General features: G+C 39.3%; 1 protein-coding gene across 5 annotated transcripts in view; it reads left to right on the forward strand.

Annotated features, from left to right (window-relative positions):
- The window catches only part of PTPRE (protein tyrosine phosphatase, receptor type E), a 234,036-nt gene extending 220,676 nt beyond the window's left edge, over positions 1-13,360 (forward strand). For all 5 annotated transcript variants that reach the window (XM_025211836.1, XM_025211839.1, XM_025211837.1 and 2 more), the window contains 3 exons: positions 1,294-1,454; positions 11,259-11,394; positions 12,282-13,360. In XM_025211836.1, coding sequence (XP_025067621.1) covers positions 1,294-1,454; positions 11,259-11,394; positions 12,282-12,356 — 372 coding nt within the window. In that variant the 3' untranslated portion in view covers positions 12,357-13,360. The remainder of the gene's footprint in view (positions 1-1,293; positions 1,455-11,258; positions 11,395-12,281) is intronic.
- Positions 13,361-13,580: the final 220 nt, after the last annotated feature.

The raw sequence follows: 13,580 nt of genomic DNA on the forward strand, positions 1-13,580 counted from the left end.
CTACCCTGGGGATCTTTAAGAGGAGGCTAGATGAACACCTTGCTGGGGTTATTTGACCGCAGTACTCTTTCCTGCCATGGCAGGGGGTCAGACTTGATGATCTGCTCAGGTCCCTTCCGACCCTACAAACTATGAAGCTATGAAACATTTGCAGCTAAGCGAGGAGAGCACAGAGACACTAAGGCTGTGTCCACACAAGTGTAGACATTTGGTTCGCTGGGGACAAGTAGCAGTGGCGCACCTTGCACTGCCATTGCTTGTCCCTGGGGAATGCTGATGCCACGCGTGATGGTACTGCAGGTTACCCCAGGTGGGGTAGGGGAGGCTGGGGCCAGCACTGGATTGGCTCCAGAAGCCTTACCTAGGGCTCCTGAGGACCTCCCGAGGCTGCAGCAGCTGTACAGAGCCTAGCTCCGCTTTTGAGTGGTGTGCACTGTCTAACAGGTCAACAAACCCTGCAGTTTGTCCACAGTGTTCCTACTCAAGGACTAAACCTAATCTACCCCGTAAATATTCGTTAACAAATGTGAAACTGGTTTTCCTCATAATTATATCTATAATGTTTCCATGTATTTGGTAATCAAATAATCTTTTCTTATTATTAAGCAGATCATCACAAAGTGGGGACAGTAACGTTCTAGCAGAATTATCAGATTTTCAGATTTTCAGACTGCTTTTTTCTATTTTTTTTTTTTTTCTGTACCTCATTGCATATTTTACACCACTTTCTTAGCAGTGTTATAAAGATCTATCAGAATGTGGCCCACTATAATTGTATTTGGAATAATTTTGTAACATTGAGAATGTATAATACTGTGATGACATAAATACCACATTTTTACCTTTACAATAAGAATCCTTAAACAATCAACTTTTTAAACAAAAAGCAAATTTTCAGGTAACATGTAAGGTTGAACAAAGCTTAATGAATGGACTAAGGAAAGGTCCTTAGTTTTCTGAGTTCAGTCTTTTTGTATCTAGCTTTACGACTGATGAAAGCCTAAACCATTGATTTTCATATTAAAAATGAATAGTCTTTAAAATATGTCCTTAGAACTAGCTAGATGAAACAGTTGTGCAAATCAAAGGGGAAATTATAGGATAAATTTTCAGCATAGTGCATAGGGAATTAAGAGACCGAACTACCTGAGTTGCATGATTAATTTATTGTACACCAGGTTGAAAATGGATCCTTGTCATCATATTAGAAATTTGATATCAGAAATGTTAAAGGTAAAAAAGCATGCTGGCCTTTGACAGCTGCATAAAATCTGTTTCTGCCCATGCTCTTAGACTCATCAGGAGAAGCAAAGCAGACTCGTCCGCCAGTTTCATTTTCATGGATGGCCTGAAATTGGAATTCCAGCTGAAGGAAAAGGAATGATTGACCTTATTGCAGCTGTCCAAAAACAGCAGCAGCAGACAGGAAACCATCCAATTACTGTGCATTGCAGGTAAGACTCATTTCTTACCCTTTTACTTTTTTATCCATTCTTAACATTTACTAGCTACATAAAATGCTCCATCTTCCCTGTTCTCCAGCGTTGTGATGAGTACAGGGTAGTGTTCTATTATACGGGGCTAAACTATAAAAATCCTGGTTTTTCCCATGTATTAAATACCAAAAACTAATCACTACTAAAAATCTATAAACAGTACAAACCATGCCACTTAAGGCTTGCTCTCCTAGTGGTCAGAGAATATATTCGGTGGTGGCCAACCTTTTTGTTAAGCCATGCCACTCTGATCCTCCATGTCCCAGAGGTGTATCTGATAGAATTTGTACCCTGGGGTGCTGGAATGGAGATAGGGGCTTGAGACTTCAGCTGTGTGGAAATGTCACTGCCAAGAACCAAGCTAACTTTTTCCTGGACCCACAACCACCACACGTAAGTGAGAATCCAAAGCTGTGAATTCAGTGGCTGTAAGGCCTGGGACTTTTGGTAATGACTCTCAACACCACCTCTCTCAGCAGCAGCCTGCCCTTGCTGTGATCTAGGTGGCTGGAGGCTCAAGCCCCCTGCTCTTATTCTTGCACCTACTTTTACTGAGGACCTAGGGTTTGCAAGCCATAGATAACAACTATCTCTGCTACTTGTGCCACACATGCCACAGGTTGGCCACTTCTGCTCTGTGTGAAAGAGGAATACCTATATTGCTCTGTTCCACTCTTGAGCCTAAGCTTCATTAACTCTTGTCAGTGGGAGAAAGTATAGATTTTGTGTAATTGTAATGACCTCTAAAAATGTATATTGTACTAGTCTCTAAAGGCTATACTTTGCTCAAAATGTTATTGTGCTATGAACTCGATCAATACGGAAAGTATGCTATGGTTCCTAACATTAAAAGAAATCTAGACAAAACAGACAAATGAATTTAACACAAAGGAAGGAGGAAGACTCAGGGAGACAAGGATAACAATGATAAAATTGCACTGTCAGACAACTAGTGTACTGAATGTGATTACAGTGATCCCCTGCCAAATTTCATTGCATTTTTTTCGTTTTGAAACCTATGTCTGTTTCTATTTTTAAATGAACCAGGCAGTATTTAAATATATTTATATTTTTATTTCTATTTTCCCAGACATTCCCACTGTTATATTTTTACAGGTTTTTAAAATTTCTGTTCTGTTTTTTTCTTTTCTGTTTTAATTCTGTTTTTGCTAGTTGCCAATTTTGATATGTTGTTTTTTTTACAGAATATATTTGCTCATTCCAATAGACTATATGTAATTCACTAATTTTAGATATGTATTTTTTCAAACCAAAATATCAACCTTTTCAGCACTATTGCTATTCCATATTCTTTGGCTATTTTATTAAGTTTCAGTTCCCTGATATCACCCCCACAAACTCCTTCCTAACAAGACAAACTCAAAGTCACAGTTTATAAAGGGGGATGTTTCTGGGTCTCCTGAGGCACTATAAGGCAAGCTGTCATACTCCTTCAAATGAATATTATTAAAATCATGTTCAAGAAGTCATCTCTTGATGTTAGCTGTCTTACTAATTGTGGTTTATTTGGCTTTGTTCATGGGAGAAACTTGCCAACTTGTGTAAGCTCTTTAGAGTAGGAAACCACCCTGTTATTCTGGGTATAGCACATTGCACAGTGGGGCTCCAGTCTAGGACTGGCATGCCAAGCTGCTTCTACAATACAAATAAATATTCTATAAATCTCCCTTTTTGGGGGATGGTTATTCACTTTGTAGGAAGATCACTCTAGTGCCATCTCAGATTACTCCTTTTGATCTAGTTTTGATATGAACGCAAACTAGACTAGTATCATTTATTTAAATATCTCTTGCCAGCAATCAACAACATTAACCCCATGGGCAGAGGTCTAGTTCCCATGCTGTTTCTTTTAGATTTAATAACAGCCTTTTACTATAATGATACTGAGATTTTCTTCATCTGTGGGCTCTGGCAAGAAAAAAACTTAGTGTTTATACTATGATGGACCTAGTGTCTGATTATTTATAGAGATTTGCCTGTCTTGAAAATCTGCTTGAGGTTTTGCAGTCTGGAGGAGCTTCTGAATCCTGACTTGTGCCCAAATTCTCAGGCAGTAGTAACTATATGCTGATCTGCAAAAACGTTGCATCACTTTTAGTGATGCCCAAGCTGGTTGCCACCACATGCTGTCCGTGGGAATACCCTCAACATCCTCAGCAAAGTAGTCAGAAGCTGCGGTTTGTTCAGAACACAATTATTCACTTGTAAGCAGAGCTAGCTGTGAGAGTGTATTACACTTGTTTTCCCAAGTATGCACTACCTTTCACTTAACATAATCATCCCAATCTGTGAGGGCTATAATTTGGATTTTGGATATCTGAAAGACCACCCCTGTTCTCATACACCACTGGAACAAGCATCTGTATTGTTTTTGTTAACAGACTGGAGTTGGAATGCCTGGGAGCCTCAATCTTTTGACATTCAGGACATGGTCTAATAATATGCACATTAATTACCAGAACAAGCAGTTCTTCTCTTCTACGTTTCCTTTCTGATGTGTTTTGTTCTTCGCTATTTTCACGTATTTTCCCTAAAGGCTTACTTTCTCTGTGGTGATTGAACTCATTGTGGACTCTAACAGTTTCAGTGTCTGATTCTTCATTTTGACAGTGGATTCCGGCAGTTACTTTTTGAAATCTGTTAGTAAGTCAAGACTTTGAATGTTAATTAAAGCGGTTAAAATACGGGACAGTTTTAGCCAATCAGTAGAGAGAAAAGCAGTCCTTTTGACTAATATTCATCTCTTTGATTACTGCAGTACATTAGATGTCTATGAACTATTGCATCTAATATTTCCATCTTCTCAGACCCAGAAACCTTTGGAGAATTAACTTAATGTTATGTATTTCTCCCTGAACTTGTACATTTGATTATTCCAAACTGCCACTAGAATGATGAAACAATATTTCAAGACTTTTAAGACTTAGCATTCTCTCCTTCTCTCAACTATATAGATTCTCATCAGCATATAGTTCAGAAAGACAGCCATTGTGCTTGCAAATATCTATGCCCATGTTCTTACAGCATATAATTTGAACCATCTCTCAGCCACACATGGACACGGATATTGAGAAGTGGTGGGGAGGAGCTAATGTAGATCACTTCCAAGGTGCAAATTAACGTGTACATATGTATTTTGAGGCTAAAGGAATTTCCAGTGTAAGTGAGTTTGCAAGTGCCATAGCTGGTAAGTCAAGTTTGGTGGGTATGTCCATACACTGAGAAGGTGAATGAAACCAATAGAGATCCTCAATTGAAATATAGGGCCATAACTCTATTAAGGTCAGTGGAGCTATCACTTTTGATGCTAGGTGAGCACCTATTCTTGGAAAGTTCAACTTTCATTTTCTAAACAGAAAGGACCAATTTGAAGTGAATTTTATTTTTTAATATTGTATCTATTAAACAGAATGTTCTCTCTCATTTTGTGGTTGCATACTCCTGATTATAATAATCACAACCCTCAGAAGTAAAGGTTTTAGTCAACCATACAATATGTGTGATTTTAAATACTATTGCATATAGAAAAGTAAACTTTTACTGTAGCAATCGTTAAAACAAGTTTTAATTATCCACTTGATATCTTTTTCTGACAGAAAAAGATGACTCTAAAGATCACGGATGAGCTACTTATATTTGCATGAAAACTATTAAAAATAAAAATAGGCTTAACAGGCTTTTCCTGATCCCTTAAAATATAAGTATATTACTGCATCATTTATCATTCATAATCATTGTTATGCAGATTACTTACAAATTAAAACAAACTGCTAAGAACAAATCTGTTTAACACTCCTATGACTGATCGAAGATTACAGTCTCCAAAATAAAATTGGACAATTAGAACTAAAAAAAATGCTGGAATAACTAAACTTTGGTGCTTCATAGACAGTATAGCGGTTTTTGCACTTTACTTTAGCTTTCCAAGCTAAAGCAGAGAAGGTGGAGAGGAACTCCTATATGCTCCAAGTAAGTCTTTAGTGGTCTCTGCATTACAGAAGAGAGAGAGATTGGGAAATAGTTTCAAGTTGATAGAACATCTGGAGTAAAAAGTGAAGTTCTTGAAGCCAGGGATTTTTATTTACTGTTTTTATTTGCTATTAATTTTTTTTTTCATATTAGAAAGCAATGTTTAGGGTGTATATTTTAAAGAGCAGAATGATTATGTTCTCTCTTTTTTTCAACAATAAAGAGCACATCTTATAATGCACTGGGGCAGGTTTTCCCCTCAGCTAAAACTTGGATTATTTTAGAATGGGGAAACAAATACAGGTTTCCCTTGCTTTATGCAGGTTCTGTATGTGTGAATTCACTCTTATGCGATGACCCTTTTTATACCAAAAATTCGTTATACGTGAGGTAAATTCACTCTTATGCAGTTGGTGTGGTGGAAACCTGCGGTCAGCTGCTTTGTACTGTGCATTGTGGGAGTGCCGTGCACCAAAATATAGTTTCCTGTGTGGATCTGTGCTCCTCCCTTGTTGTCTGTGACATGTGTTTCTGTAATTGCCATCCCCGTTATGGCTGCCAGGCATCCCGCTAGTTTATCTCCTACCCCTCTCCCTGGCCCATAAGCTGCTTTGTCTTGTAAAAGTGCTGGAAATGGGTCTGGGGGTCAGTACAGTCCAGGTCTTGGAATGTAGCCTTATTGGTTACATTGTAAAGTGGGTTCCCTTTATGCGAATTTGGGTTATGCACCATTTTCCAGGAACACATGTACCGCATAAAGCAAGGGAAACCTGCATTATTATGCATTGAGTGCTTGCTTATAGACATGCCCCAGAAAGTGGGGGAGATGGGGCGCTTTAATTAGCGAGCCATGCTAATTAAAAACACCCAAGTGTCACATGTATCAGCGTCCCTGCGCTGAAAAAATGGTGGTGGGGTGCGTTGAACTAAAGCTCATTCAACATTAGTTTAAAGCACCCAGCTGCCATTTTTCAGCATGGGAATGCTGATGCATGTGACGCTAGAGGCTGCTGAACTGAGTTGATTTCCACGCTCCAGCAGTCTCAGTTAATCGAGTCTGCTTTGATGTGCTGGATTTACAGTGTGTCAGAGCAGCCTCCCTGCATGTGTGTAAGTGGCTATTGTGATTAAGTAACAGTTTTACCTAGAGGGCTGCCTGAGAACAAAGGTGATACAACATCGGTTGGGGGGAGGGGGGAAGGGTGGAATATGGTTGAGTTCATCCACTTATCCCAGAATTTTGCAGCAGACACATGCACTGATTTTATTTTTCCTGCCTCTTCCAACTTTTTTTTCAGTCCTATATCTGTTTTTTCAGTTGCTAGTAGTTTTATATGCATAATTTATTAATTAGCATTTGTTCCTAGTTTTTAAATGTTATATTTGAGATGTAAAAATTGACAAAAACTAGAAAACATTTTCTTGTGTATAGCAGGACCCAGTCATCCCCTCACCTCTGTGGGGAATGGAGGAGGGGATGGAAGCTCATGACTCAAGATGGAGGGAGGGGGGAACTACACCTTTTGTGTAATGTTCTTCTCCCTGTTGGGTCAGCCTTGACCCAACAGTAGCTCTGCTGAAGGCTGCACAGGGAGGAAAGACCCGATTGTTTTGTGACACTGGGTTACCTGTGGTATGTTTGCAAGTAAGTTAAGGCCAATCCTACCAGCATTAACTCACCTTCTCCCTTTTACAGTCTTGAACACACCTCCTTAAATTTGGACATTGAGGGGAAGATGGTGAAAGAATCTCAGTGAACCTGCATCAGCCAGGGGAGCTAGGAGGAGCTGATGAGGCAAAACTAAATGGAGATTTGCAGGGGGCTGAGTGCATGGCTTTGTGTGTGTTTATATCTTGTATGTATTGAGATTGGGAGCTAAACCTAAGCAAACATCCCTCAAAAAGTAATTCAAAAAGGGAAAAATCTTGCTCATAACTTAATTTGGCAAAAAGTCTAGGAAGTTTCATGATCATGTACAAAGTTTTCTGTTGGCAAAAATTGTTATATATTATCCATAACATCTAGAAACAGAATAGTTGCACTAATTAAACCTCAGTAAATTTAAATCTTTAGTTGAACCGGGGTTTTTAAGGAAGGGATGTCCAACATTCAAATTTGCTTAGCATTTGAATGAGTCTTAGAATCTAAGTTGGGATTAAATTGTACATTTTTTAATTGTTTTTGTTATTTATGATTCAGATCATACTAACAGTAATGTATGATAAGTAGGGTGAAATGGAGACATGGATCTTGCATTGACAGTTGTAAAAGGCTAAAGTCTAATCTTCTTCCTGCTACTGACTTACAGTATGTCTTTAGGTCAGAGTGAGCAAAATATAGCCAGTGGGCCGGATCCGGCCCACCAGACCATTCTGTCTGGCCTGTGGGAAATTCAGATAAGAAGGTGGGGGGAGGCAGGGGAGGACTGTGGGGGATCGTCCAAGTCCTCAGGGTTGGGCCAAGCTGACTGCAGCAATCCTAGTATGATACTGCTCTGGCAATAGTAGTTCCCAGCTGGAGCTCCAGGCTACAGAATGCAGCAGGAGCCAGCCTGGCCCCTGTGAGTCTCAGCTGGCTTTGTGTGGTGCTGGCCGGGCCAGTCCAGCTCCTGCTGTGTCCTGTGGTCTTGGCCGTGCAGCTGGGATGTGGTGCTGAAACAGCAAATGGTAGGGAGGGACAGGGAAGCAGCAGAAGGGCAATGGTGGCAGATGGAGGGGAAAGTGACAGTGAACGGGAGCATGGGGCCACACCGGCGTCCGGGGGGCAGGAGCACAGAGCCTGGACTTGGAGGAGCACTGGAGGGGGGCCTCTGCTTGACACAGGGGGGGCTGTGGGCAAATCCTCCCCCTCCACACATGCCACAACCCTCCTCAGCCACCCTCCCCCTACACACTCTCAGCCTCCCACAAACCCCATATCCACCCTCACCACATATCCGCACACACCCACGTGCTCCCCTACCTCACATACACCCCCTCACTTCCCCATGAACCGCTGCACTGATCTTCTTGAAACTTGGCAGGTTTTGTGCTCTCAGCAGAGGCTACCATCCCTCCAAGTTTCATCCAAATTGGACAAAAAGCAACAAAGTTATAGATATTTCATTGATCCCCCATTATACCCTATGGCCGGATCTCCAAGGTAGCTCCGAAGCTTTGGAGCCACTTCAGCCAGATTGAAGCGGGAACCTGGTCCAGAGCTCCAGATTGGATCCCTGGCATCTGAAGTGGCTGGATCCGAAGCTGGATCAAATAGCTGCCTACTCGCACAAGCCTACCTAAATGTGCCTGTAGATGCCTCTTGTTCTCCATCTTCTCTTCTCTTTAGCAGCCTAAAGTGCTTTTCCTCTTCATTCTTTCTACCCGAAAGTGGCATTCCCTTGTAGATTCAATGGACTATGGTGGGGTTTAAAGATCCTTTCCATTGATTTCTCTCTTTGCCACAGCAGATTATCCCATCTTTGACATTGTCTTTGAATCTTTCATCCCTCAACATATAACATGAGACAAATTTCAGAGAACCATCTCCTTCAAATGTTTTTCTTTTAAAGTTCTTTAGATTTGTTATGGGGTTGATGGAAAAAGAAGGAAGAACAAGTTTGAGAAATCTGTATAACACAGATTTTCACCCTGCGTTTCTCATGGAAGTTGAATCTACATCCAATCACACTTAGGTTCTTAGATTCTTTTGTAGAGATTAAACATATTTGGTTCTGTCAGTTTTGCCAAAAAGAGGTTTTTTTGTGTAGGGCGGGGATAGTATTGGAAATATGGAGGATGATATAGATGGATAATAAGTTTTCCATATATCTGCGTGTTTCAGACATAAGTGAATAAGTAATCTATTTATCTCTTTTGTGTGTACATTTATAAAATATATTTCATACTTTAATATTCTTAAAGCCTTTTTTTCATTTCCCTGCAGCTCTGGACCTATTCAAAAGTGTGTCACTCACCAGCCTTTGAGACACTTTTGCTAAGGATTAGCTAATTACATATAAATCTGAACCTTTTTAGATTTTGCATTTGTCTTTAATCTGATAAAAGTAATTGTCTGTAGGGAATAGCACATCTAATTCATAATACCTGTTCACTTTTTCTTTCTATCAAGCTTTAATGTATACAGCTGAGGATACATGCATTTGCACTTAATCTTTTCATGAGGGCATGCTCATCAGAAAGATTTTGTATTTGATGAAAATAAAGAAAAAAGCAGTGACTGCTAATGGCGATTACCATTCATCTCCTTATGAATGATTAACACATGTTAAAAATTCAAACTTAATAAATTATTTTGTATTTATCCTTGGTTTGGAGACATGAATTAAACTTTTCTGTCTTCTACTTAGCTTTATCAGTAGTTCTCAAATTCACAGTTTTTTCCTCATTTTTGATAGTCTTCGCTGTGGTAATTTGTCTAGCAATTCCCAGTCACTGGTCACTGCAAGTTGGTATCTACTGGACCTAATTGGTTCCTTGGGATACAAATGAATTTAGGAGACAAAATATGAACTTATTGACATTGTTTAAGCATAACTGCTCCAATGATGATAAATAATGCTCGGCCTTATTTTGTTTCTATTGATTCTAAATCTCAAATGAGTAGCAGGAGTAGCATTTTAATTTGTGATGAAGCAAGAGCAAAGCCAAATTTTTAAGACCAAATGAGATTCAGAACAAGAGAAAGGGTAGCAGGAGAGAGAGAGAGAGGGAGAAACCTGCTTAAGGAGTAGAGTAGGGGGAGAAAAAATAAAATTCAGAAGAAACGGTTAGCAGCAGTAGTATTTCATTTCGGTATGATCCCAAGCTTAAAATTGGGACAACCATTTTTTTGGTCAGTCAAAATATCTTCCCTTCATATTCACAAAAAGTGAATAAGAAATCCCCCACATATATCATTTTTCACATATCACCATATCATCTACCATTTTATTACCCACTCAGTTTTACAAGGTTCTTCCGCAGTTCTTAGCTGTTTTTTATGATCCTCAATAATTTGCTGTCATCCAAAAACTTGGGCATTCTACTACTCCTCTTCCTTTCCACATCTCTTATCAATATATTAAATACTAGTACAGGCCCCTACAAAGACCCTTGGGACACCTCACTTCTCACCCCTCTTCCTTGTGAGAATTGATTATTTATGCTTATTCTCAGTGTGTTGGACTTTTGCCAGTTCCCAATCCACAAGTGGACTTTATCTCTAATGCTTTGGCAGCCTAATTCCAAATAAGAGCCTTTGAACCTTTGTCAAAAGGTTTTGGAAAGTCCAAATACACTGTATCAACCAGGTCACCCTGATCCACCCTTAATGATGGCCTAAGAAGATATTAGTAGATTGGTGAGATGTAACCTGCTTTTACAAAAGCTGTGTTGAGTTTTCTCCAGGAAGTCCTGGTCATCCATACGATGGAGATGTGGGGTTGGAATAAGAAGGAATTAGTAGCAGTGACAGGGTTGTTTGGAGAGGACTGCACAGTCCCATTATGTGGTATATTGTAGGGAATTTCACATTTGTATAAATGAACACATGAATAAGTATTTGTAGGGTATAGCCTCTTTATAGTGACAACCTAGCTGAAAATTAAATGCAACTCTTTTCTAAACATAACTATGTCATTATGTCAGTTATGTCTAAACATAACTATGCAAATGATGACAAAGAACTTGGTAAGCAAGGAATTTTGGTATTCTACCTTAATTATCATTCTTACTATTTGTATGGCATGCCCTGATATGTCGGTAAGCAAATGAAATATATTTATCTTGCAGTGCTGGAGCTGGAAGAACAGGTACTTTCATAGCACTCAGTAATATTCTGGAACGCGTAAAAGCTGAAGGGCTGTTAGATGTATTTCAAGCTGTGAAGAGCTTACGACTGCAAAGGCCACACATGGTGCAAACACTGGTACGGTATTTAACAATAAGGATCTTTGTCAAAAGGTGTATGTTTTACTGGCTGAAATAAATATTGTATAACTGCTTTGAACAAAAATCTCTAGTTTTATTTTTTCTAAAAAAAAAAGACAACTTTTAGCAAAGCTTTTTGCTTGTCACTATCCACATTTTTTTTTCTAGTGAAAGTTTGCAGCATGCAATTTCTGGATCTGTGGCAAAACTCCCAGGCCCAATATTGAGCACTTAGGTGTACTGTACAGTGCCTGGAGAGAGTTAAGAGCCCCAGAAGAGCATTTGTAACAGTTACTAGGGAATCACCTTCCGTAGCCAGCAGAAAATACTGAGTACAGGTTTGTCTTAAGTGCCTAAGCCCAGAAATTATTTTACTCTTCAGGGAAGCACCTCCATTCACTTGGGATTCAGTCTTAAACCTTCCCTTAGTCTTAAGCGCATCAGCCCATTCTTTCAAAAATGAAGCAGGATTTAGCCCTTTCTTTGCCCCCTTCAAGCCAATATTAGATAATAGTGAAGCCCCATCTTCCCTCTCTTCAAACTGGATGACTTTCAATTGGAAAAAAAGATTTGTTACAGATGACCATCACTTTCATCCTCCCAAATTCCCCCGTTTTGCCCCAAACTGCTACCAGACTCAGTTGCACTAAAATAGCATCAGTGCAGACTATACATTTTGCAAGCAAATGCAATTGTACATAAAAACCTTTTGTACAATAACCATAAATAATAGTGGATCAACGTGGTGGACATATTTGGGTTTTTTTCATAAGCCTGCACAATTTAGAGTGTGTTGTACTTTTCCAGTTGATGTACCTAAATGTGATTATTCTAACGTAATCATAACATACAAAGTAAATTTGAATCTCTCTCTCTCTCTTTTAGGAACAGTATGAATTCTGCTACAAAGTGGTACAAGATTTCATTGATATATTTTCTGATTATGCTAATTTTAAATGAAATTTCCTGCCTTATTTTTTTTTTAATTTAATAGCCAATGTATATATTTGTAAATCTTGTTAATTTATTTCATATTTGTCATTCTGATACTTGACTCATACCATTAATGGTATTACTTTGCGTTTTGTTTTCAAAGTTACATTTGCTGCATAAACTTGTAAGTTGATGAAGCAGATATCTTTTAAAATTAAGCGTTCATGTACAATACGTCCATGTGGTATAAGATGTTATATACATCTTTGTTCTAAATAATGGTAAAATCTTCAATTTTGCCTTTATTGAATTTTTTAATTAAAATATGTCAGTGATTATTTTTCCTTGGTTAGCAGCCTTTACATTTTTCCAAAGCTGTTTTATTTTCATATAGAAAACTGAATCGTAGCAAATATTCTTATTTGACCCGGGACCTTCTCACATTGAAGTCAGTAGCAAAAAATTGATTTTATCTAGTCATATTCTGATACCCTTAGTTGCACTGAGTTTCAGCTTGCTTCATGAATAGCTTCACTAGAGGCAACTACACATTTTACAGGGTAAAGTGCTATTCACTGGGTGCATCTACACGTGAAATTAAGGTGAAGCAATGAACTCTGGACCTGTCTGAGCCAGACTAGACTGCTCCTGGGCCCTTAATTCAAGCTGGGGTGGAGCAGGCCTGGGCTGGCAGGGGACACAAGGGGTCAGCCCCAGGCTCCAGGTGGTGGCATCAAGCAGCAGAGGAGCTGGGGGCTGACCCCTATCTTATGATGGAGTTAATTAGTTTAATGCACATGTACAGTGATGCTTTGCTAATTAGTCTTCTCCACAGTAAAGTGCACATGTAGATGCACCTACTGTGAAGATGTCAGAATTTGGCCCTTACCATGTAATAATGTACAACCCAACTTCAACTTTAATATAAATATTGACAGCAATGTGTTTTTGTTTTTTTTTTTTTCATAGCCCATATATAGTAGGTAGTAGGGGTGTGCGAAACAGACCCTATTTGATTCGGATTTGGCCCAAATCAGGGACAGTGATTTGATTCATTGATTCGGATCAATGTCCCTGATTCGATTCGGCCAAATCTGAAGATTCAATGCTGATTCGGAGAACCAGTGATTCAGCCATAGATGCAGCTTTCATAGATTTCATAGACATCAGGGCTGGAAGGGACCTCGGAAGATCATCGAGTCCAGCCCCCCGCCCAAAGGGCAGGAAGTCAGCTGGGGTCATAGGATCCCA

This window comes from Alligator sinensis, unplaced genomic scaffold, assembly GCF_000455745.1.
Source record: "Alligator sinensis unplaced genomic scaffold, ASM45574v1 scaffold276_1, whole genome shotgun sequence".
Taxonomy (NCBI): domain Eukaryota; kingdom Metazoa; phylum Chordata; order Crocodylia; family Alligatoridae; genus Alligator; species Alligator sinensis.